General features: G+C 43.0%; 1 protein-coding gene and 1 long non-coding RNA gene across 13 annotated transcripts in view; one reads left to right on the plus strand and one right to left on the minus strand.

The window, feature by feature from the left end:
* The window catches only part of SYNE2 (spectrin repeat containing nuclear envelope protein 2), a 342,533-nt gene that overhangs the window by 225,371 nt on the left and 93,504 nt on the right, over positions 1 to 23,658 (plus strand). For 10 of the 12 annotated variants that reach the window (XM_047864572.1, XM_047864571.1, XM_047864576.1 and 7 more), the window contains exons 60-70: positions 12 to 194; positions 2,824 to 2,955; positions 6,914 to 7,111; positions 7,710 to 7,781; positions 9,011 to 9,121; positions 12,358 to 12,474; positions 16,047 to 16,277; positions 19,985 to 20,167; positions 21,422 to 21,550; positions 22,063 to 22,184; positions 22,328 to 22,469. In XM_047864572.1, the coding sequence (XP_047720528.1) occupies positions 12 to 194; positions 2,824 to 2,955; positions 6,914 to 7,111; positions 7,710 to 7,781; positions 9,011 to 9,121; positions 12,358 to 12,474; positions 16,047 to 16,277; positions 19,985 to 20,167; positions 21,422 to 21,550; positions 22,063 to 22,184; positions 22,328 to 22,469 (1,620 nt within the window). Of the gene's footprint in view, positions 1 to 11; positions 195 to 2,823; positions 2,956 to 6,913; positions 7,112 to 7,709; positions 7,782 to 9,010; positions 9,122 to 12,357; positions 12,475 to 15,772; positions 15,891 to 16,046; positions 16,278 to 19,984; positions 20,168 to 21,421; positions 21,551 to 22,062; positions 22,185 to 22,327; positions 22,470 to 23,658 lie in introns of those variants that run through there. The other 2 variants (XM_047864579.1, XM_047864582.1) reach the window with 2 other exon arrangements.
* Positions 4,790 to 16,051, minus strand: LOC125169008 (uncharacterized). The gene is made up of 3 exons (XR_007153393.1): positions 15,746 to 16,051; positions 12,307 to 12,364; positions 4,790 to 5,694 (listed from the first exon to the last, which is right to left on the minus strand). It is a non-coding gene; the product is annotated as an uncharacterized LOC125169008 (long non-coding RNA).

The raw sequence follows: 23,658 nt of genomic DNA on the forward strand, positions 1-23,658 counted from the left end.
ATATAATTAAGGTCATACTTGAAAACATACGTCCCATGAAGAAAACCATTGCTGAAATAGTGTCTTACCAAGTAGAACTGAGGTTGCCCCAGACAGGAATGAAGCCTCTCCCTGTGTTTCAGCGGACGAATCAGCTTTTACAAGATGTAAAATTGTTGGAAAATGTGACTCAGGAACAAAATGAGTTATTAAAGGTGAGCAGTGTGTGATAGTAGCCAACTTTATTGGCTGAAAATGTTCAGCAAAAGCTGTTTTCTTTTCAATTTTAATGGTTGGGTTGGTGAGATTCCCGTGACCACAAGATGCTGCCTCTGTTGATTCTTTTTGGTCTCTTCTGGTATTATTATCCAGGATGTGACATTGGATAAAGGAGAGTGTCTTACTGCTTAAATGAGGCTAAGGTGATTTCCCCAGTTCTTATTCTTCTTTAGTTGAAGGCATTAAAGCATAACTGTGATCGGTTTAATTCTGTCCTGCAGTTATTGAAAACACACGTGGGTAAATGCTGTGGAGAAAGGTTTAAACCTGAGCAGTGTATTTGCAAACCTTGTGAGACCCTTACAGTAACCAGCACCATAATAATCTCTTTATACTCTTGGTCACTTTCCCATTAATCAATCATCTTATTTTCTATTCAAACATGGGATACAGATAGAAGGGGCACTTTGCCACCTTTATTTTTATATATAAGGAGACAGGAGTCAGAAGCTTATTAGATCACTTGCTGAAGGACCGAGTTAACTCGTGTCCAGATTCATTTGTGTACAAACAGGACAAAAATCTGTGTTTCTAGACTCCTGGTATCTTTCGTTCTTCATATCAAGGTCTCTTCCTTTTAAATGATGACATCTTTCAGCATCTCCCCAGAGGGTTAATTCTTATGTTTTGACTGATCTCCAGGCTCAAGTCAGGAGTCGTTATTAGATAGAAATTACATTTTTCTTTGATTTGCATTTCTAAGTTAACAACCACTTTCACAAGAAGAGAAAGTTGCTGAAACAGCCTTAAATCCCACAGACTTTTCAACTCTGTTGGCAGATCCCACACCCTCCCCCCCTCCACCTGCTTTTCCTGATTAGATAGGTTGGGGTAGGAGAAAAGGTTATTTTCCCTCCTTCCTGACCACCACCTGATTGTAGGGAGGAAGCTGCTGTCTCTTTCTCCCTCTTCAATTTCATTGCCATTTAGCTGGCTACTCTGTGTTCTCCTAAGATTGGAGAATACTGTAATCTCTGGTTTGAGTCTTAGCTCATAAAATCTCTCTGTCCTGGCTCATCAGCTGATGTCTAGCACCCATGGGGAGGAAAAAAGATCTGGCACTCTGTGTACTCCTTTTTGATATTATAAAGAGAAGAAAACAGAAAGAAAGAGACAGTTTGATCTATTATTTTTAAGCTTTTTTTGTGCTTTATTGGTTTCCTGGTCAGGAAAAGAAAATAACAGTTGTAACTATACTTTTAAGGGGTTTCTTCACAGGATGAGAAGGGGAAAATAGAAGAGGAAATTCTATTTTGTGCCGAGTAAGGTATCAGACTGTGCTGCTAAAATTTTCCACGTTATTGTGCTCGTGGAAATCAAGTGTCATCTCCTATATTTCAAAATTAAGTAAGACGCTGGTGATGAAAATCATTAGAATCTGGTACATTTCTTTCAAGTCCTACTTTGGCTGGACATTTTAAGTGCCCTCACCGTGGAAAACAAGACAAGTTATTTGGGGGGTGGGGTGGGTAATAGGATGTAGCTCATTATCGAGGGTGGGGTAACAGGTGTGTGCAGCGAACGTAGTTATTTATTTCCAGCTCACAGCCAAAATTATGGTTAAATATTAAAGAAAATACAAAGAAAATTTTCAGAAAGGTTTTTTTTTAATGTTTATTTTTGAGAGACAGACAGAATGTGAGCGGGGGAGGGGCAGAGAGACAGGGAGACCCAGAATCCAAAGCAGGCTCCAGGCTCCGAGCTGTCAGCACAGAGCCCGATGCGTGGTCGAACTCTTGAGCTGTGAGATCACGACCTGAGCTGAAGTCAGCCACCCGATCTACTGAGCCACCCAGGTGCCCTACAAGGAAGAATTTTGTGTTGGTCCGAAACTTTGCAGTTTTAAAAGGCATTTGCTTCATTGTGTAGCATACCAAGGAAACATCTATACTTTATCTTTCCGTCATACTTTGATCATACAATTTAGTACACAAATAGATGTGAGCTTCACTACTTCCTTAACACTAGATTCAGTGTATTGTTCTGGTTAATTTTGCCTTTTCCTGCAAACTCAGACTGCTCTTGAACCCTGTACCTCTTACTCATAAAATGTACATCACAGATCCCCAAGGGATACCAGGTGAGGATATGACGGGAATGGGAAAATTCATCATCTTTCAAATCAGATGCCCTTTCCACTCTGAACCAGTAATATCACCCTTCTAGTATAGAAAACATCACATGGAGTGTGCGTTAAAATAGCATGTTATGACATAGCAGTAATTTCATAGAACTTGGCACCTGGATGTTAACATGCCATAAAAAATGCTTCCCAGAATAAGCCCACTAGACTGGAAATACTAAGAGCAAAGGTGTGTCTTATTATGCTTGTACTCCAAGCACTGCCCAAGGTGTCCTGGCATCTAGTAGAGCAAGAAAGTCAGGTGCCAGCTTTACAAACATTCCTCTCTGTATTTAGGCTACCATTTTCTATTGCAATCTATATGGGTTTGTATTTGCTGTCATTAATTGAAACTTGTGGTGGGGTTGGACATTGGAAGTAACCCATTAATCTAGTCCTTAGGTTATGACAAAGATTCTTCTTTTGGGGGGGTTATTTTATAGATGGTCATAAAACAGACTAATGAATGCAATGAGGAAATAGAAAATTTGAAGCAGATCTTAAATAATTATTCAGCCGAGTTCTCCCATGAACATATATCACCAGACCAAACTGCCAACCTGCCACAGGTACAGGTATGTTTCTTTAATTTATTTGCCCTGCTGTTCCTTCAATGATCACTTACTAAGCCATCGGTGTCTAGAAGCCTTCGTGATGGTCCGGTGTATTTCCTACTTCTCTCTTCCGGTTGAAGGTATATTATGTATGTATTGACTTTATACATTCCTATTTCATAAAATAGGTGCATTGGGGTCTGAATTTGCTCCGCTACTGAAGAAGCTGATGGAACACAGGAAAGTTGGGCAACCTGACTTTACGTCTAGCTTTCTGAGATAGGGGTCAGGCAGTGTGGGCAGGCTGGGCTTCACAGGTAACGACCCTGACCACTGTTGTAATGAAGAGTTTCATACACTAACTAGCATTTCCATGCGTCACAATTAACAGTATCCTGTGGGGCCCAGTTACAGTGGTGTGTAGGTTAACCCTCTATCGCTAGAGATTTTTTTTTTTCTCAGTCTTTGTTTTCAAATTAGTGCTTCTATAAAAAAAATCCTGATGGTATGCCAAGGATTGTAAAGAGCTGCTTCTATCCTACCATCAGGTTGGTTTGGGCAGGCGATCGCTATGGTATTCAAAGCCACGTTGCAACACTGGCTAGCTGTGAGACCTAAGGCAAGTGACTTACGGAGGGGTCCAAGGTGACTCACACACCTATTAGGTGTTGGACTCAGTAAGGCAGACTCAACAGTAAAGACTCAGTATTGTAAATATGTCCGATTTCCCATTACGTTAAAAAATTTTAAGGCCCCAACGAGCTTTTGTTTATATGAATCATCTCTACTGAGATAGAAAGAAATGAAAACTCAGAAATGTAAGAATAATTTAGTTTATTTTAAAATGACAATAACGGGGCGCCTGGGTGGCGCAGTCGGTTAAGCGTCCGACTTCAGCCAGGTCACGATCTCGCGGTCCGTGGGTTCGAGCCCCGCGTCGGGCTCTGGGCTGATGGCTCAGAGCCTGGAGCCTGTTTCTGATTCTGTGTCTCCCTCTCTCCCTGCCCCTCCCCCGTTCATGCTCTGTCTCTCTCTGTCCCAAAAATAAATAAACGTTGAAAAAAAATTTTTTTTAAATGACAATAACAAACCTAGTACATACTGATAGAAATAACGTATCTTTTGTGGAAGAAATCACATTTTCCAAAAGAAAACGTAGTGAGAAGAGTGATGTTGTTTTACGTTTTTGCAAATCTCTGAAATGTCTGCCTTGGTAGAAGACAGCTAGATTCTCATCACTTCTACATTCCATCTGTTGAGGTATGTAGTTTAGTTTGGAGTGTGTAAAAACAGTCCAACCTCTCAACAACATGTACTTGAAAAGAAAGGAATGTTTTCATAACCCTTCTGAATAATTGTGAACATTCTTTGAAACTACACTAAGCTCCAACAAGTAGAAGTTACTCACAGGTTTGCTGCTAAATGGAATCCCAAGTCCTGTCAATGAACTTTTCACACTCTTATATTAAGATCCTTTGGTCTCTTTGTACTTTGAATGGCTCTCCCAGCCATGCATGGCTTTATGACGTCATGCTTGATCATTAGAAAAATACCGTTTTGGGGCGCCTGGGTGGCTCAGTCGGTTAAGCGGCCGACTTCGGCTCAGGTCATGATCTCGCGGTCCGTGAGTTCGAGCCCTGCGTTGGGCTCTGTGCTGACAGCTCAGAGCCTGGAGCCTGTTTCGGATTCTGTGTCTCCCTCTCTCTGACCCTCCCCCATTCATGCTCTGCTCTGTCTCTCTCTGTCTTAAAAATAAATAAACATTAAAAAAAAATTAAAAAAAAAAAGAAAAATACCGTTTTGCTAGTTACACAGATACTCCAAATATGTCCACATTTCAGTAGTCAGTGTTAAAAATTCACATTTATTAATATTAACATTTATCTCTTCAGAAAAATCTGTTAGTATTTATATATACGTATAGCTTAGTAGCTGTTTTTTTTTCCAAGTAAAAATAGCATTGTATGAAAATGTAGTTCAGCGCAAAACGTAAATAATCACACAGAGCTTTTTCTCAGCCATCATACTTGGGCACACAGGGAAAGAGCTTTATGCGTGCTTTCTGTTGTGTCCCACAATATATTAGAAACGCATGTTCTTTCTCTAGGGTATTCTTAAGTGAACTGGCTTTTTCTTTGTTTTTTACAGTTAAGCACATGAGAGCGAATAATCTAGTAACTCATATAGTTGATGTCCCTGCCTTGATCCGTATAAAGTGTCAGTGGTTGTACCCACCACTGCTTTTGTCGTAGCATATAGTGAAAAATGTCAACAGAGTGAAAAGGGCAAATAACGTTTTAGTATTATTTTGAAAATGACCTTGACCTCATAGAATGTGAACCCCCAGCAGTCTGCAGATGCCACTTTGAGAGTGGCTGCTCTGTGCCCTACTGCGCATCCATAATTGTGGTATGCAGACTGTTCTTTTTTTTTCACTTAGGGCTCTTCCAATGGCTATAGTATTATGTCTGCTGGGAGGCATTATACCTCTGAAGTTTAGTGTTTATTGAAAATGGACACACGCACACAGCACTGCCGACTCCGTTTTAATTCAGTTATCGTTTCCCAAAGCAATCACAAGAAGTTTAACTTCAGACAGACGAGGGTTATTGGTGTCCAAATGTAGGCAGGAGCAGGAGACCGTGGAGGTGGGATGTCAGGAAGTCCAGGTCTGTGCTCTGTCACTGGCTAGCTGCAGCCCTGGAAAAATCACCTCTCTGGACTTCAGAACCCTCACACTTGGAGACATAGTAAATTTCTCTGTAAAAAAAAAAAAAAAAAAAAAAAAGAAGTAATGATTCTATGAATGTGTGTAGGGTGGATGGATCGATAGATGGAAAGAAAGGAGGAAGGAGGAAACAAATGAACAGGAGTTTAAGGACTGTGTTAGGAACAGAACTCCAATACGTGAAGCTTTGCTGATAAGGAGCAGGTTGTCTTCTGATGCAGCGTTCACTGCAAGGCTCATGCAGAGATGGAATAATGCCTTTCAGGGGTGCTAGAGAGGAGGATGCTAGATCAGACACCTGCTCTCTCCTCCAAATCTACGATTCTGATATTCTATATTCGTCTTAGACAGACAAACTGTACTTCTACCCACATACAAGACATTTTATTCCCACACATCATACAAGAAATTTTAAAAGCTTTTTTTGTTTATTCACTTTTGAGAGAGAGACAGAGCACATATGCGAGAGCAGGGAAGGGACAGAGAGAGGTGGGGGACAGAGGATCCGAAGCTGGCTCTGTACTGACAGCAGAGAGCCCCGTGTGGGGCTCAAACTCACAAACCGCGAGATCACGACCTGAGCCGAAGTCAGACGCTTAGCCGACTGAGCCAGGCAGGGGCCCCCAGTCATACAAATTTTTAAAGTCACGTTATAAAGCTTGAAATCATCTGTCCATCATTCTCATGGTAAGTGACACATAACACTACCTTTATTTGCTTGTTTATTCCCATTTGGTAGGAAACTGTGAGGAAAAAGTAAACGAATTCTGTAATACTAAAGAACGCTTCGGAAGCAATGGCGGAAGCCTGAGATTTCTCACCCTGTTTTCTCTCAGTGGTTCCTGAATGTTAGTCTGCTTACAGATCTCCTGAGAAGCTTTCCAGGCCCTGAGCCTATGAATTCGGGTAGTCAGTCCTGTTGTCACTAGATCGGTGACTGCATATGCCAGGCCCCCCACGAAGCTTGTTACAAATCTCTGAGCCTTGGCTTGACCCTCCTCCCAGAGAATTGATAGACCAAGTGTCAGGTGAGCCTAAGTCATCCTATAAGTGAGCTCATAAGTGCTCACCAGGTCACTTGGAAACGCTGCCAGGATGGGGAGGACCTGTGCCCAGGCAGACACTCGCTCTTGGTGCTGCCTGCCAAACAGCATAGGAAACTCGTCCTGCCTTCCACCGAGCGACACAGCTCCCGAGGGCATGCACAGGCCTCAGACCGCCCAATGCAATGCAAACTCTCTCTCCGCACAGGGAGAAATTGAAGGTATGGAACAGCAGATTCTGAGTTTGAACCAGAAGAAAGAGGACCTGTTGGTGGACCTGAAGGCTGCCATACTAAACCTTCACCAGCATTTACAGCGGGACCAGCAAGAATTAGAACAAGAAATGCCATCAACCGGAACCTCAGAAGAGGAAGGAGTGGCTGAGAGGGAGGGCTCTGAGTGGAAGGTGGGTAAGACTTTAGGCTAATGCTGGTCCTGCCTTTTCACGAGAGTATTAAATTGGGGTTATTTTTTCAGCTGAAAAACCTGTGGCATCTATGTCGATGGCCTACAGGAATTTTTTAAAGTGGAGATACTGTGCCTGAGATTGCTCGCTAGGGAATATAAACCCTTGGGGTGTGTCTGTTCTGGACTCAACCCGGAATTTTTATGCCTGAGTTACTGAAGGTGTGTATGAAATTCCACAGGCAGGTGGGTGGGAGTCACCCGTGAAATGTCTTTGTCCTCACCAATCAGCCCAGTGCAAACTCAGAAATGGATCCAGCACCACTCTAAGCCCCCTGAGTCCACACCAGGGGATCACGTTCTCAACTGATGGATGAGGGGCCAGAGAGGGCAATGCAGGTGAAAATGATCAAAGATTTGACCGAGTCACGATATGTGGCGGGATTAGCTGAAAGTTGCCTCACCCGGAGGCTGCTTGGGTGGGTGGGCATCTTGAATCAAGCGAGTAAAAAATTAGCTGCATAAAAGCACAGCCAGGCCAGGATCCTGATGATGTTGAACCGCAACCTGGCTGCAAGTATTTGTGCTGTGCCTTTCAGTTGAACAAAAGTTCCATGTCTTTCCTGCCGGCGCTCAAGGAAGAGGCAGAAGAGAGCTCCCCGAAGAGTGAAGTAAGGAACCTGATTTTCTCCTCAAGTTTCGTTAGAACCGAAATCTCTAAAAGAAGGTCAATGGGAAGAGCTTACAATGAATAGGAACACAAGGATTTTTAAATTGAATGCCGATGTTTGATAAGGGTGATTGAAGCTGTTCTCTTACATTATTAACGTTAAGTGCATCTGAATCTACTTCATGCCTGAGTGGGATAAATGTAAACCACACACACTTGTTGGCATGTGGGAGAAAATGAAGTTCTCGGTCATATCCTGACTTCCGAGTACATTCTCTGAAATTTTCAGAGTATGTTGTCTGGTGGGCGCTTCTAGTGTGCTCTTTAGAACTTTATTCTTCCAGGTTTCTTTTTTCGTCTGAGACAGCATTGCCAAGGATATGAAGAGTTGCGTTAGCAACTTACGCTTCTACTGATCCTTACCGCTTCATTAGAGCTGATTGAATGAGACAATTTACAATTGTCTTACCTGGTATCGATTTCCATTTCATACCCTAAAGACAAAAGTTACAGTGGCTCTTGTGCCGAAGAGGAGAAAATTGCACCAATTTATCGTCTCTCTATCTCACGTGTAATCGCTAGACGCTTTCTGTGCTCATTTTATGGATTGTTAAATAGCTCCTTTGTCACACAGAACCACCTGCTTTCCTAAAGACGAGGCCACTGGAACCGAGTAGATAGGGCAAGGGAGAGTAGAGGCTTCCTGCAGCTCAGTCCATCAGACAACTTCGTAATCTGATTATGTCCCCCCACGGCAGAGGCAATTATGAGAACTGAGGAGGCTCCGGGGCGAGAGGAGAGTGGAGGCAGCGTGGTTCTAATTTAAGACCTGCGTTTGCCTCTGAGCTGATCTATTTACCATAACCATTGTCTGTCTCTGACAGTAGCAAGAATACACGTTTATCAGGCTGTTATTTTAAAGATGGCGTTTAAGGTTACATTTACCAAAGCAGATCAAATTCCTAAAGCACGGTTTTAAAGATCCTTTTTTGAGTGCTGTGAGCTGCCTTCCAACTTTTCAGAGTGTTTTTTAGGCTTCGGGAAGAGCAAGCCCATTTGGACCCCTACGATTTAGTTAGCCAGAGAAGGAGATGACAAATGGAGGGAGAGGGGGAATTAAGGGCTACAGTCGTACTGCCTGGTGAACTGAGTTTTGTGTGAGAGAGGAGTAGGATGCTCTTAGGATGGTAGGAAATTACTTCTTTGCTAATCAGTTGGTTACTGTGTTAGAATGGAGAGAAGACGGCAGAGCGATCTTCCGGATCCTGGTCTTTACTCTGCAAGCACGACCAGGACATGGAGGAAGACAGAGCATCCTCGTCCTCTGGAACGATCATTCAGGTAGTTTTGAGTAGAATACACTCGGTGGTTGGGAGCTGGCAGGGATAGTAAGGGAAGTAAGTCCGAAGAATTTCTTGTTTGAAACATTGCTTAGGAGGGGGAAGCTGTCTGGGCTGAATTTTTTTAAGTTTCTCACCGTTATGTCTTCACAAATTCAAAAACAGCCAAGTACTTGCTTATTATTTGCAGTTCTATTGGGTGCTTGGTGATAACAGGAGAGTATTTTCTGAGCACTCCATATGTGAGAATTGAGACTAACAAAACAGATAACTCAAAGGAGCCCCCCTTCAAAAGGTTCACTGTAGTGTTTCAAAGCATCTAACACGCCTCTCTTTTGGAAGTCATTGTGGCGAGGGGTCTCCCCATAATCCTCTTTTTGAACAGAGTAGTGCATAATGCGTATTCATGTCTGTTTTGCTCTATGACCTTCTAAATCTTCTCCAACCTCTCAAACTCGAGGGCAAATGCCCTCAGCTTAGAAAATCATCAGAAATTAACATGAAAGTGATGTTTTCCCCTTGTGCCTGAAACATCCCAGCATCATTGTGATCCATAATGCCTCCTGTTCCCGTCTCCTGTCCAGGGCTACCCTCTGCCCTAGCCCCCAGGCCACTTGTTTCGTGACACCTCCACACAGGGTTCTGCCTAGACCTGTAGCTCCAGTCTCTGCCTCTTGACTGGTTCCTTCCCTCTCAGTCTGAGAAGTATTCGGTCTCCCCCTCCCCAGGAGGTAGACTTCCTCCTCATCCACAAAGGCCGTCTCAACTTTGACTTCCTCCAAGAAACCTCTGCTGTCTCCCTTCATTCTGATAGCATGCTGAACCTCACTTATGACTTACCACATTTTTATGCGTACACCTGACACGGTTTGGTGAATGGCAAGAGCGTCATGTTTTACATGTTTCTGTCCTGTACTGGGCTCAGCATGGTACTTTAATGCACTGACTGTCTTGATCCTGCTTCCGGGTCAGTCAATTACTGTGCTGCTTCTCATTCACCTCTCAAAATCTTTACTTGGCCTCCTCACCTTTGGCCCCTTTTGTAATCAAGTTTTTGCCCCTGGCTCTATTCAAACTGCCATTGACCTTCTGGAACATCAGTTTAGTGCCCTTTTGTTTGTCCTCATCTTTATTGATCTCTCCAGCATTAGACACTAGCAACATCTCTTCCTGAAATGAGGGACCCTTTGACTTTCTTAATTCTGCACTTTCTTGTCTCACCTACCTGCAGCCCCTCCCCCATCCCCTTCACTTGCCCCATCCAGGGTTCTGTTCTCTTCCTTCTCTTTCCCTCAGGGCAGTTTTATCTCCTCCCACAGGTTTGGTCCTCCCTCTGCCAGTGATCCCATCAAATCTCTTGTCTTGACCTTTCCTTTAATTCTGTTTTACATTTCTACCTTCCTGATGGATTTCTCTTTTTGCATGTATTTTCTTTCATCTCAAACCCATTTTGTCAAGTTTCCTTCAAAACTAGTTCCTCCTAATTTTTCGACGTCTGTTTATAGCACCACTGTTCCCTCAGAGTCTAAGACAAACTTCAGAGTCCTCTTAGATACCTCACTTTCATATCTAATCAGTGGCCAGGTGATGTCCATTCAATCTTTACATTCTTCTCCTCCCATGATTTTGCCATCATCCTATTCCAGGCAATTGTGACTTCTGCCCTGGACTTTTGTTGGAGTAGCCTTCTATTTGGGTTTACCACGTCTAGTTATTTTTCCTAAAATAAAATATACATCTTCTACAATAGTCACTGATGACTTTTCCTAAAACTATTACTGCTATGCTGAAATCTTTCATGGATTCTGATTATCTGCTAAAATGCATTCTTCTTAGCCTGGCATCCCAGATTCTTCATGATGCTGTCCTCCCTTTCCAATTTATCTAAGCTTTCCCTTTAGTTCTTGGTTGTTACCTTTCTAATAGCAGCGATCGTTTTCAGTACAAGAAGCCGAAAAGTAATGTTTTGTTAGGAACTGCTAGATGCTTTATATGTGTCATCTTGCTTGGTAATCACATGCATGAGTGAGGTAGGTTATATTCCCACTTTAAAGATAAAGTAAAGTCTCAGAGTTCCAGTTGTCTTGTCTAAGATCATGCAGCTTGTAAGTAGAACAAGCACGATTGGTCGATTAGAACAGCCACACCTTTCCCACCACGTGATGTTAATTATTTGTGTATATATCCTATTTTCCCATTGTTTAACCTTGGTTAACCTAATAAATGGGAGTGCTGGATCGGAGTATATATCCATTTAAACTATAACCCATATTCTTAAACTGCCCTCTAGAAAGACTGTATCAATTTTATTCCTGCCAGGAGTACATGGAAATGCCTCTTTCTTGACCTCAAGCTGATATTGGATATTTCAACGTTAGCCAAACTTCTCCAGTGGTCTAAATTACATTTACATTCTAAGAATGTTGACTATCTAAGTGTTTATTGCCTTTTGTATTCTTCTTTTATGAACTGCTTGTTCATGCCATTTGACTTTTTTCTCTACAAAAGGGTTGATGTTTTCCGTACTGACTTATAAGAGTAACTAATATATTCAGGATATTAACACATTGTAAGCTGTTATCCAGTTTGTTGTTTTATTTTTAACTTCGGTTATGATGCTTTTTGTGGTAATACTATTATTTTATTTCTTAGGCTGCTAATACCAGGAGTGTTTCCTTTTATTTTCATGCTTTCAAAGTCCTTCCCCACTCCTAGATTAGAAAAGATTCACTTTTTTTTTTTTCAAGGATTCTTAGAGTATAACTTTTACATTTAAATTTAGATACAATTAGAATCCATTATTAGAAGTAAGACAAGGATTCAGTTATTTTTTTGGTGAAATACCTGAGTAGTTCCCAAATTTAGTAAATTGATCTTTTCCCCTATTATTTGAAATGCCTTTACCATATAATTTCATTTAATTTTAGTTCTCATGTTAATCCACTTAAATATAGAATTCTGTAGATTTCCTTATATGCTCCTCATTTGCTAGAGAGCTTTGGAAAATTTAAATCTTTCAAATAAAGACAAACTTGAGGAAGTTGGGTTTTGGGGGGGGTTTTTTGTTTTGTTTTTTTGTTTTTTTTCCTAACGAATAAACGTTTCTCTACATGTGCTGGACTTTTCTGGACACTTCTGCAGCCATGTGAGAATGTAAAATGAGCTAGCGCAGGAAAAGTAACTCACCTGGCAGCAAGGGCAGGAAATTTTCTGGACCTCTGGTTCTTTTCTTTACAGGAGGCTACTGAGAAAATAAGCACATGTGAGAATGCTATGGCACAAGTTCTTGTGCCAGACTCCGTAAACGCTGAGCAAGGCCCAGAATTTTCCCTGAGTCCCAACCAAACAGAAGAGGTAAGTCCCTGTTGGTAACAAGCAAACTACTCAGGCACCTGGACGAGCACCCAGGGATGACCAGCTTTCTGTGTTCTGCAACATTTGGTGTATCAAGCCAAGAGTTCTTTGTGAACTTTAACATTTTCACGTGTGCCGTGAAGCTGGCGAACTGGAAGGTTTGCCATCGATGTTGACATCGAAAGTAAGCACGGCACAGAGCGATGAATCATTTACTGCTTGCTACCTAGTTGTCAGGATGAACAAGCCTTTCCACTAACAACTATTTCTTTCTTCTGTCCACATAACTGGTGAGGGCCCCGGAGGTGGAGGGGAGCTAATATTGATTAACTGCCTATCCCATAAGAAGCATTTAGGCTTGCTGCTTATTCCTCAAGATTAAATACGGTAGATTAGTAGCTACCATAAGTTTACAAATGAGGGAATCAAAATTTAAAGAGTGGAGGTACAGCTGGTGAATGGAGGAATGAGGAGTCAAACCTAGGCTATTCCCAACTGCCTTCCTAATTTGAACGTTTAGTACTGAAAGACGTGAAACCCGGGTAGGTTTGGCCTCAGAATACACCGCCACCACGCCATCCCAGCGGCATGGCTAGTGTTCGTGCAGGTGCACTTGGGTATTGCACTTGAGCCAGGCAATCCTGCTTTTCAGAACAAGTGTATTTGTGTGTTGTGGTGCTCGTGGGGAGGGGGGGGGAGGGGGGGGACTTACGTTTGTAGAATTGACTGTAAAATATTAAGGGGTAAATTTAAAGGGTTGGTATTTTGGCATGACATACAGCCACCGCCAGAAAATTCACCTGCATTTTAACGGAATCCTGTTGCTGCGGAAACCAAGCAGTAGGACATTCACGAACTGAGAGGCAAATTAGATACAAGAGCATTGGCAAGGTCACGAGAAGAATGTGGACTTGGAGACCCCAAGGCATAATGGAAATCAGGGATTGAATCCTGCTTCTGCTTACTTGTTGGGTGACCACAGGCAATCTGAATCACCTCTCTGTGCCTCAATTTCCTCATCTGTACACTGGAAATAATGAGGGCTTGTGATGGGCGATAATGAGAGGATCTGTGTATCACACTTAGCATGGGAGTCTGGCCCTAGAGCCCAAAAGAGAGGTAGTTTAATTTACAATTATGCAGTAGAAATGCCATGATTCTCTTTAACAAGAAATGGTGGTAATACTTTTTAGCCCCTCAAGATGTACTGTCATAAAATACCCACTTAAATCATTTCTGCTTTTAGAATTTGGGGCTATCATTTAGAGAAGATATTCAGCAGGGGTGTGATTGTGGAAAAAACTGTAGACTCTAGGCTAAAAGATAGCAGAGCCTTGTGACCTCAGGCGATTAACTTATGTCTGGACCTGAGCTTCTGAGAAGCAATGTGGTGAAAAGGGAGGTGTGTGAATTGCTTAAGCGATAAACGAACTTGGGTTTCTTTGACTATGAAAAGAGGTGGGTGAACTGGTTACTGGCAGGTTTCCCAGGCCACCTTTAGCTATTGCGGTTTCTATGGTTGCAAATGTTCTTTTTTTCTCCCATTCACCTTTGGATTCTTTTCGGTTTTAAATAACTAGCAAATAAAACCCAGATTAGTGATCCAGCTTCCTTGTTTTCTGATTAATTCAGTGAGTGAAAAAGCAATGAAATTCAATATTGCCATTAAAAAATGTGTGTGGTATACGATTAGGTGCTCCGATCATGTTTTTGAATAAATAAAGAAGGTGGATGGTAAATCTGTTATTACAGACTAATTAATTAATATTACTGATTGTTACCTCAGGTGACAAAAAAAAAAGAGGATCCTAAAAGCTTTGCCACTAAATTATAGCAATACCTGAAAACAAGAAAACAATCAGATGACTAGCAATTGGGTGTCTGGCCGTACACACAGGTGTTGCTTTTTAAAAGAAATCAATTAAAGGGCACCTGGGTGACTCAGTGGGTTAAGCGTCAGGTCATGATCTCATGGTTCGTGAGTTCAAGCCCCGCGTGGGGCTGCGCACTGACAGCGTGGAGCCCACTTGGGATTCTCTGTCTGTCTGTCTGTCTGTCTCTCTCTCTCGTTGTCCCTCCCCTGCTTGCTCGCTCTCAAAATAAACATTTAAAAAAACCAGAATTCAAAAAGAAAATTGAAACCAGCTGAATCCAAGCATAGACCCGACTCTGCCGAGAATCACAGGGCAAGGGAAGACCTCCTTAAGAAGGGGATTCTTGAAAAAAAAATAAAAAATACTGATGAAGGCAAGGGAGAAAGTGCGTTTTGGCAGAAAAGAGCAAACATACGTGAAGTTAATGGTCAAGGGGAACAAGTACAACTTCTGCTAAGCCAGCTTTCCTGATACTCCCCATGTGTGTGAAAAAGGGGTATTTTCACACCCTGCATGTTTTTGTTACCACCTGCCTATTTTGTTTACTTCTGTTGTACTGAAAGCTCTCTGTTTAAATAAAATTCTACAGACACTGGGAAATGTGCATTTGAGTTGAAGGAGGGTATACACTTGTGAACAATCCCCATTGTTAGATGCTAATGTTAGCAGAGTCTTATATAGAAAACTTCGTATTTCAGCATAATCTTAATTGATAAAATATTTATTGAGATCAATAATTTTTAGCGCAAAACACCGATCCTTATCCCTAGAGGCATTTCTCTAGAACGGTCGATAGAATCTTCCAATATTCTGGAAAAGGATGTTGGAAGCAAATATGTCTCTATATCAGATCATCTTTTACTTCCAAATTGAAAATATCTAATATATTATTAATAGAATGCCTGGACTTGGTATCTGGAAGACATTTTTCTTTTGGACTGGTAAGCAACCCAGGTATTCTCAGTGTAAACAGAACATGTCCTACATCATGCTGTCTTTTACTAGAAGCATCTAGTCCTTAATAATATTTGAGTATCTAGATGGTGAAAATTTGTTTCAGGTATTCTCTCTGAAGGCTAGGAGAAAAATGTCCAGATTACCCCACCGAAGCTCTTTATTTGACTCAAGCTACTTTTAATAGGGAGAAATTTAGATGAGTAGTAGTAGCATGTATGTTGGCGGGGGGAGGGGGGGGGCGCTAAAATATTTCTAACCTACTCTAACGTAACCTTGTATCCCAGCCCATGTGTCAAGAGCCCTTTTTTTCTGTTAGATCAGAGCTCACAGCAATGTAAGCATTGCTTAATCATGTGTCACACAAATTCAAACGCTGGCCAATTCGCTGAAAAGTTTCAGACACGCACACCCACATGCACACCCTCTCCCCTCACACTTACCTGTCTCCTGGGGCCCACTTGCTGTTTAATGAACTGCGAGCCCATTTGCGTCCTCCGTGCCTGGGAACACTACCTGTATACATGCAGATCAGCTCCTTGGAAACCTGGGGCACCGGGTCACGTGATTGTTGCCATGAGCGTGGAGGTGCATTTCTCTTTTCTCTTTCTTATTTCTTCTGCCCTTATTTGTTTTCTTTTAACTGGGGAAATGCTGGAAGTTCACAGGTTCTTGCAAGTTCAGCCCTGAAAACTTTGGACTCCGTGGCTTTTCACTGCTGGATTATCCTTGGGTTTATCTTAGGGCGCCACACGACCTCTCAAGGCCGCAGCTCTGGGCTTTTCTGACGAGCACGGGGACTTTGAGGCCACGGTGGAGAAACCCGGGCTGAAGCCTGCAGACATCCTCCATGCTTGCAAGACCCAGGTGGCCGAGCTGGAGCTGTGGCTGCACCAAGCCAACGTGGCATTCGAGCCGGAAACATTAAACGCGGACATGCAGCAGTTGGTGGAACAGCAGCTGGTAGGGTGCCAGGTAAGGCCGATGGGCCAGAGTTGGTGGCCTGCCTCTTCACCAATCACCTGCCAAGAATGGGTGAATTTCCTTTAAAGCAGCAGTGTGTCTCTTCCTGTTACTCTGCCCCCTGTGTTTATCTTGGCCTCAACTTTTTTGTCCTCTGGGTAATTCTTTGAGGAGATTTACGTAATCGGGGCATTTGGAGAGACGGTCGTGGTAAGAGCTCTAGAATCTAGAGTCCAAGTCCAGCCCCCCCTCACGTTAACTGTGAACTTGAGGATGTTGGCTTTTCACCTCGTTTTTCTCATGGGGTAGGTTATCTCCTAGGACTTTGACAGGGTTAAAGGAGAGAAGGTACAAGAACCAGTGTCTAGTGTATCAAGTATATAAAAAGTGCTCAATAAATGCTGTTATTTATTTTCATAATAAGTTCTTTGAATTTTCGTTCATCTGAAATGAAACCGAATATCGTCATTTGCAAGATTGCACGTACAGTGTAAAAGGGCTTTGCTGCCATTTTACTGTGAATGCTCCTACTCTTTCTTGGGGCTGGGGCGTGGGGAAGAGACAGGTATATAAATTTGCCTTTAGTCACTTTGAGTAGTGCTGCTGACTCAGCCCGAAGGTTGGGATCCCTGTATCCCTCCAGAGAGAAGCCAGAAGGATGACATCACGGCAGCATAATGGAGTGTCACGATGGCTGAGGTGTCTTCTCCGAGGGTGCAGAGACCAGCTTTGGCCTGATGTCTGATTGGCTCACGTGTCTGCCATAGCAGACGCCAGGAATGAGGACTTCCTCCGAGAGTACCCCATCACACTGGCCCCGGCCACAGGGAGCTCCTCCCACTGGAGCCCGTTTTGGGGTCGGAGGGAGCCCAACCTTGTTCGTCCTTTCTCCGCTCAGGCCCATAGTCTTACAATATCCAGCGCCTGCCTCATGTGGGGGACCCAGGTGGGCAGGCTGACCTCCTTCCCCAGGTAGCTAGCTCCCCACCTATGACCCCAAAAGTCAGCTCTTGATGGGGTGGGTTCACTTAAATACTAGCACCACTGCTTGGCCTGGATGACGAGGCACGGGGGAGTCTGGAAAAGGTGCTACTGCATCGGGCAGCGTTGTGCTGAATTGAACCTGAGGTGTTGGAGACGTTGAGTCCCAGCCACTTGCAGCCATCTGGGATCGATATGCCAATTGGGTAGACCCTATGCGGATTCCTAGGTCACCGGAGAGAATCCCTTCCCGAGGCCACTTGTAGAGAGCTCAAGTATGTGGGGGCTGCTCAAGGGAAGGACACAACCACAAGGTGGCAGCAGCACACAGCAAGCTTTATTTGGGCAACATTTGGGCAGGATCTTAAGGGATGGGAAGGTCCCTCTCTTCAGGCGCCCTTTTAGAGGCTGTGGCTTGGAATGGCGGTGGGACCCCAACCTGGAAGGGGAGGAGGGCAAAGGGACACTCAGGGGAGCAAGGAATCCAGAGGGGCTCGTGTATCTAGGTGACGTCAGAGAGTTCCAGGGGGCAAGAGAGGCTACGGTCTTCTAGAGCCCCAGAGTTTGTCTTAACCATGGCAGGCAGATGGAGGGTCCTGCTTTGAGTTTGGTGCCAGTAGGATTGGAGCTAATGGTTCTGGCCTGCTGTGAAAAAATAAGCAACATAGGGACCAATATGCAGGGGCCATCTTTGGCTCATTTATATAACACCATGGCACGCGCAACTTAATACTGAAACCTACAAGAAGCCTTATAGTAGTCTGTAAAAAACATTAAGTTCCCCGTGGGAGAAGGTCCAAGGAGAGGAACAAACGGATAAGTCGAGAACAAATTATATTTGGTAATTTAATATTTGAGAAGAAATGTTCAGCCTTGATTATTAAAAACATGTGAATCAAAACAGCTATTGTTTTGTTTCTCTGTTATACCGGCAAAAATTATGTCATCCTGGAAAACTCTGGATCCGCTAATGTCTGATAATTCTGTCTGATTGGCTCAATGTTTTGGGGTCAGCTGTCTGCATATAAAGTGTCCCACCTGGTTTGACCGCGGTTTGTGAGATTGAGTCCCGTGTTGGTCTCTGTGCTGACAGCCTGGAGCCTGCGTGGGATATTCTCTCTCTCTCTCTCTCTCTCTCTCTCTCTCTCTCTCCCCCTCTCTCCCTCCCCCTCCCTCCCTCCCTCTCTCCCTCTCTGCCCCTCCCCAGCTCATGCTAGCGTGTGCACGCGCTCGCTCGCCCTCCGTCTCTCAAACATTTTTAAAAAGCTAAATGGTGGGGCACCTGGGTGGCTCAGTTGGTTAAGCGTCCGACTCTTGATTTCAGCTCAGGTCATGATCTCGTGGTTTGTGAATTCAAGCCCCGCATCGGGCTCTGCACCGACAGTTGGGAGCCTGCTGAGGATTCTGTCTCTCTCCCTCTCTTTCTGCTCCACTCATTCTCTCGCTCTCGCTTTAAGAAAAAAAAGCTGAATGGAGGAAAAGAGCACAAAATTATAGTACATTCTCTTTGTAGCCACTCTAAAATCTGTGATTACATATTGTTTATGCTTACAAGAGTCTGTACAGGATACAAGTAGTTTGCTTGGATAGAGGAGTTATCAGAATAGATTGTTTGAAAATCTGTTTTAAGGACAGTTTTTCCTAAGTTTCTCTCAAAGAGCTGAACAACTTCTCAGGCACACGCCAAGTTTTAGCCCCAGTGATCCCGGGGCCAGAATGTGAGTTTGCATGTTGCTGCCATATGGTATGCCAGTCAGTTGACGTGACCGCGTGGGCTCCAGAGCCACAGGAGACAGCAAACTTGATCTGTCGGGAGGAATACAGTGACATTGACTTACAGGGAAACTTACTTCATCTGGCTGATTTATTTTTAGATCTGTGTGTAAATTGGCCAGCGGTATCAATGACTAAGTGTTTTAGGTTCCAAATTATTTCTTCTGTGATCTTCTTCGGATGTTGTAGAAGTTTATTTGACTTGAAAAAGAGGAGGCAAAGATCAAGGGAAAGAACTTTCAAAGGCTTCTGTGCAAATTTTGTCTTTTTATTATTATTACTACTCGACACTCGGATTGCAACAGGAAAAGGTTAGGATAGTGGGGAGAAGATGACGCTAGTCGAGCACTGGCCAGAGCGAATGGATTTTAACTCTTAACTCCTCCGAGGGACCCTTAGGAGGTAAGTTCTGCTATTACCCTCATTTTACAGACGACTGAAGGCACACTCGTACAAAGGAAGGTGCCCACGTTTACCCGGCTGCTAAGTGGCAGGGCTGGGATCTGACCTCACAGAGTCTAGTTCCAGTGTCTGTGGTTTTTTTTGTTTTTACGCTTATTTGTTTACTTAAGTAATCTACACCCACCACGGGGCTCGAACTCACTACCCTTAAGATCAAGAGTCGCGAGCTCTTCCAACTGAGCCAGCCAGGCGCCCCAGGGTCTGTGTTCTTAACCACTATGCTGTGCTGGATACATTCAGCTGTATTTTCTAAAGTGATTATGGAGTCACTTAGTTTATTGTGGGGAGTGACATCTGCAAGTTGGGTTGGCTCAGTGGCACCCGTGTCCAAAAGCTCAGGAGTTATGTGGAAATCGTCCTTGTTGTTTTCCCAAGCCCCTTCCAGTCTGTGTTTCTGAGACTTGTTGTGTACGGTAGGTAGACAGAGTGAATCTGACTCATGGTAGAGTATAATACTTGTTCAAGACCAAAACCTTGAATGATGAAACGATTTTGTTTCCAAGGCCATGCTAACAGAAATCGAGCACAAGGTTGCGTCTCTGCTAGAGAGCTGCAAAGATCGGGGGCCGGGAGACAGTGGGACCACTCATCAGGAGGCTGAAGCTCTTTCCTTGAAGCTAAAGACTGTGAAGTGCAATTTGGAAAAAGTCCAGATCATGCTTCAGGAGAAATACAATGAAGACCAGGTAAGACACGGCCACGTATAGACGTGAGTGGGCAGATGATCTGATAGAACCACCAGGAAGGAATTCTGGCAGAAGTGATAAGACAGCCACAGAAGAAATTCTACTACGTAAGAGAGAATGAAGCATCTTCAAACTGTAAGGGAACGTTGTACTGACTTGTGTTACTGATTCCATTTTGCCCTGCAGTTTTCCTACCTAGGCTCTTGTTAGGGACGGCGTTGGTCTGCATTGGGTTGGTTTGACTGGCTTGATGGTTCTCACTGGTAATGAGGTGTGGTGTAGGCCCTCTTCATAAAAGAAAGATAAGGTTTAAAGGTAATGTGTCACCCCACTTGACTGGAAAATGAAGGGCCAATAGTGAAGATTAAAATTTCTTTTTGAGAAGCTTAAAGTTAGACATCAGAAATAGAAAAACTGTTTCCAGGATACGTTCTGTTATTTGCAAATACATATACTGATGGAAGTGTCATGCAGTTGAACTGTTCTCGTGACTTTTAAAAGCATTCTGTATAAATGCAAATGCGTGTCTTATGAGTAGAGCCTTACTGTATAAGATTTGCATCTATACTTAGGAGATGGTGGTTCCTACTCAAAGGACTTACATTCACAGAAATAAGATTGGCTGCAGATACACAGACTCTGTGGTTCCCCTTTCATCCTCATATGTCCTCTCTTTTTAAAAAATGTTTTGGACCTATGGGAAATTTGCATTTATAAGCATTAGTACTATTTCTCTTTTCGGGGTGTGTGTGTTTTACTTTGTTCTTAAAACGGAGAAGCAATACATTTCCTAGTTTTTAGTAATTCATTGGATGAATTACACTGAGAAAATTAAATGACCACTTCAGGGGCGCCTGGGTGGCTCAGTCGGTCAAGCATCCGACTTTGGCTCGGGTCGTGATCTCACACCCCGTGAGTTCAAGCCCCGTGTCGGGCTCTGTGCTGACAGCTCAGAGCCTGGAGCCTGCTTCGGATTCTGTGTCTCCCTCTCTCTCCGCCCCTCCCCTGCTCGCACTCTGTCTCTCTCTCAAAAATAAACATTTAAAAAAAATAAATAAAATGACCACTTCATCAAATGTAATGGTTTTTTGAAGTTGTTTTGAAACAACTACCTTAAATCATAGTATATACTTGTAATAAATAATGAAACCTAGTCACTTCATATAAAACTTTTCCATTATGCGGTCTCATTAGTAGGACTAAAATAAAGGGAGTCATTTTTTAAATAGTCTGCCATCATCAAATGTTTTGCAGCATTCTGCCACACTAAAGAAACCTCCAGAGCATCAAAATGATCTCCAACCAGATAACCTTTCTGAACTTGAACCTGTTGTCAGTGAAAGGCCACAATTCAGCAGACAAAAAGATTTCCAGCAGCAACAGGTAATTGCAGCCCTTAACAGATATAAGGATAAGAATAAAGGTTTCCGTATGGAATTTCCCTTTGAACTAAGTACCAAACTGCTCCTGGAGGGTGTGTGTGAGTGGTAAGCATTTACTGCAACACCCACCTTGCTTTCGCCTTCTGCAGGTGGGGACACTCTAACTTTGCTATTTTATTGATTTGCATCTTATTTCAAACTAAGTAAATACCTTCAGGGGGACTTACCTCTCTAAGCATAACACCTCTTTCCCTATTGTTTCTAAACGTGTTTTGCATATTTTAGGGGACTTTCCATGTGTGTAGCATATATTGTAATATTTACTTGATCTTTGTGTGAATACTTGAGGTAGGTTTTTGAGAAATAAAAGTTAAGGGGAACAAGCAAGCAAGAAAGGGAAACAGTAGATAATAATTTAGGAAATGGTTCAAAATGAGATGCTCTCAACAGAAGAAACCGTTGGCTGTCACTGGAAAACTTTGACTGGACCATTTGAATCTCATTCAATGATAGGTCCCGGAGTTAAAACCAACGGAACAGAAAGATTTCATCAAATTCGTAGAATTTAATGCTAAGGAAATACGGCCCCAGTTTGGCCAACCTGATAAAGCTACAACTCAGAAATCATCTGAGAGGTAAGACATTTTTAGAGTTGGACATTCAGCTATGGTTGGGGGAATTCAGAGCATTTCTTCTTAAATCACTTCTAAAACTCTTACCGAATGCAACCAAAATTATCTGTTGATTATTCTTTTCACCTTTTATTTCCCTTTAAAAGCATTAAGGCATCTAGCCCCGCAAAGGATGCTCCAGACTCGGTCTTGTCAACTCAGGGCCAAAGTGGGGATAAGTGGCAATATCTACGTCACGAACTGTCATCAAAGATCGGGCTACCGCTACCTCAGCTTGTGCAGCCTCAGGTCAGTGGATGTGACGCACACGGTGTAAATCATAAATAAACACGTTTGTCTTTGAAAATGCAACAAGCATTCATTAAGTACCCGTATACGTGTTCCGCGTTAGGCGGAAATAAAATCGTTGGTTTTCAGAAAGCGAAGATGCCAAGTGGCTTTTTCATCTGGCCAACCCTTTTTCACCCCCCTGGAAGTCTGCGTGAAGTGCCACTCCTTTGTGCTTTTGTGGCATTCTGAGCTTCCCTAATCACAGCTCTTACGATACTGAGTACCTGTTTATTTGTCTGTATTCCCCCATTAAGTGGTATAGGAAGAAAAGACCATGTCTGCCTGGTTCACATTTGAGTGCCTGGCACAGTATCTGAAACATTGTGAAGTCTCAGTTTCAATCTGTTGAATGAATAAAGGAATGAATAATATGTTTTTTTTTTAAACACTTTTTTAATGTTTTAATTGTTAACTGTTTTAATTGTTTAATGTTTTAATGACACAATGCTATATTAGCGTCATTCATTCATCAAGATGATTTGGAATCTACAGTGTGCCAGGTACCTGTGTCCCACAAACACGCTGTCTTACTGCCGTCACAGTTCTTAATCATGCTGGGCCAGCTGCTGCTGGATTTCTCTCTGAGCAGGGAGCCCGTGAGCAGATTAACACCGTTGGTCACAGCTATCAAGCTTCTGCCTTCAACTTTGCACCCAACCTGCCTGGGCAAAGGTTACCGCCTGTTGCCCAGTTCTCCAGGCTGGTGGGAACTTTCCTGTTCTGTTCTGCCGAGAACCTTTTCTGGCCTATTGATGTTGAATTAAACTCATTGGCTTTAGTCTTGGTTTCTCCTCGTCATACACACTGTAACACGTATATTGTTCTCTTTCCATCCGCAGAACATCATCAGTTCTTTTCCCCAGGCAGAATCTGACACCACCCCACTCTGTTTCTTTGTATTTATTAGTTTTCTAATTTGAAAAGGGAATTAACTCTGAATCTTTCTGTCTTCTAGCGTCACAGCTAATTTTTAATGCTTATTTAGCTTTCCAATAACAGATCAAGATGCAAGTCTGTACCTGGAGGGGACTATTCTAAGAGTTGGCTCTATACCAGGGGTCTACCAATAAATGGGAAGAGAAACCGCTAACCTCATAACGTGCATGGCATTGCTACCAAATTGAAACATTAGTGATTTTACTCTATT

This window comes from Prionailurus viverrinus, chromosome B3, assembly GCF_022837055.1.
Source record: "Prionailurus viverrinus isolate Anna chromosome B3, UM_Priviv_1.0, whole genome shotgun sequence".
Classification (NCBI taxonomy): domain Eukaryota; kingdom Metazoa; phylum Chordata; class Mammalia; order Carnivora; family Felidae; genus Prionailurus; species Prionailurus viverrinus.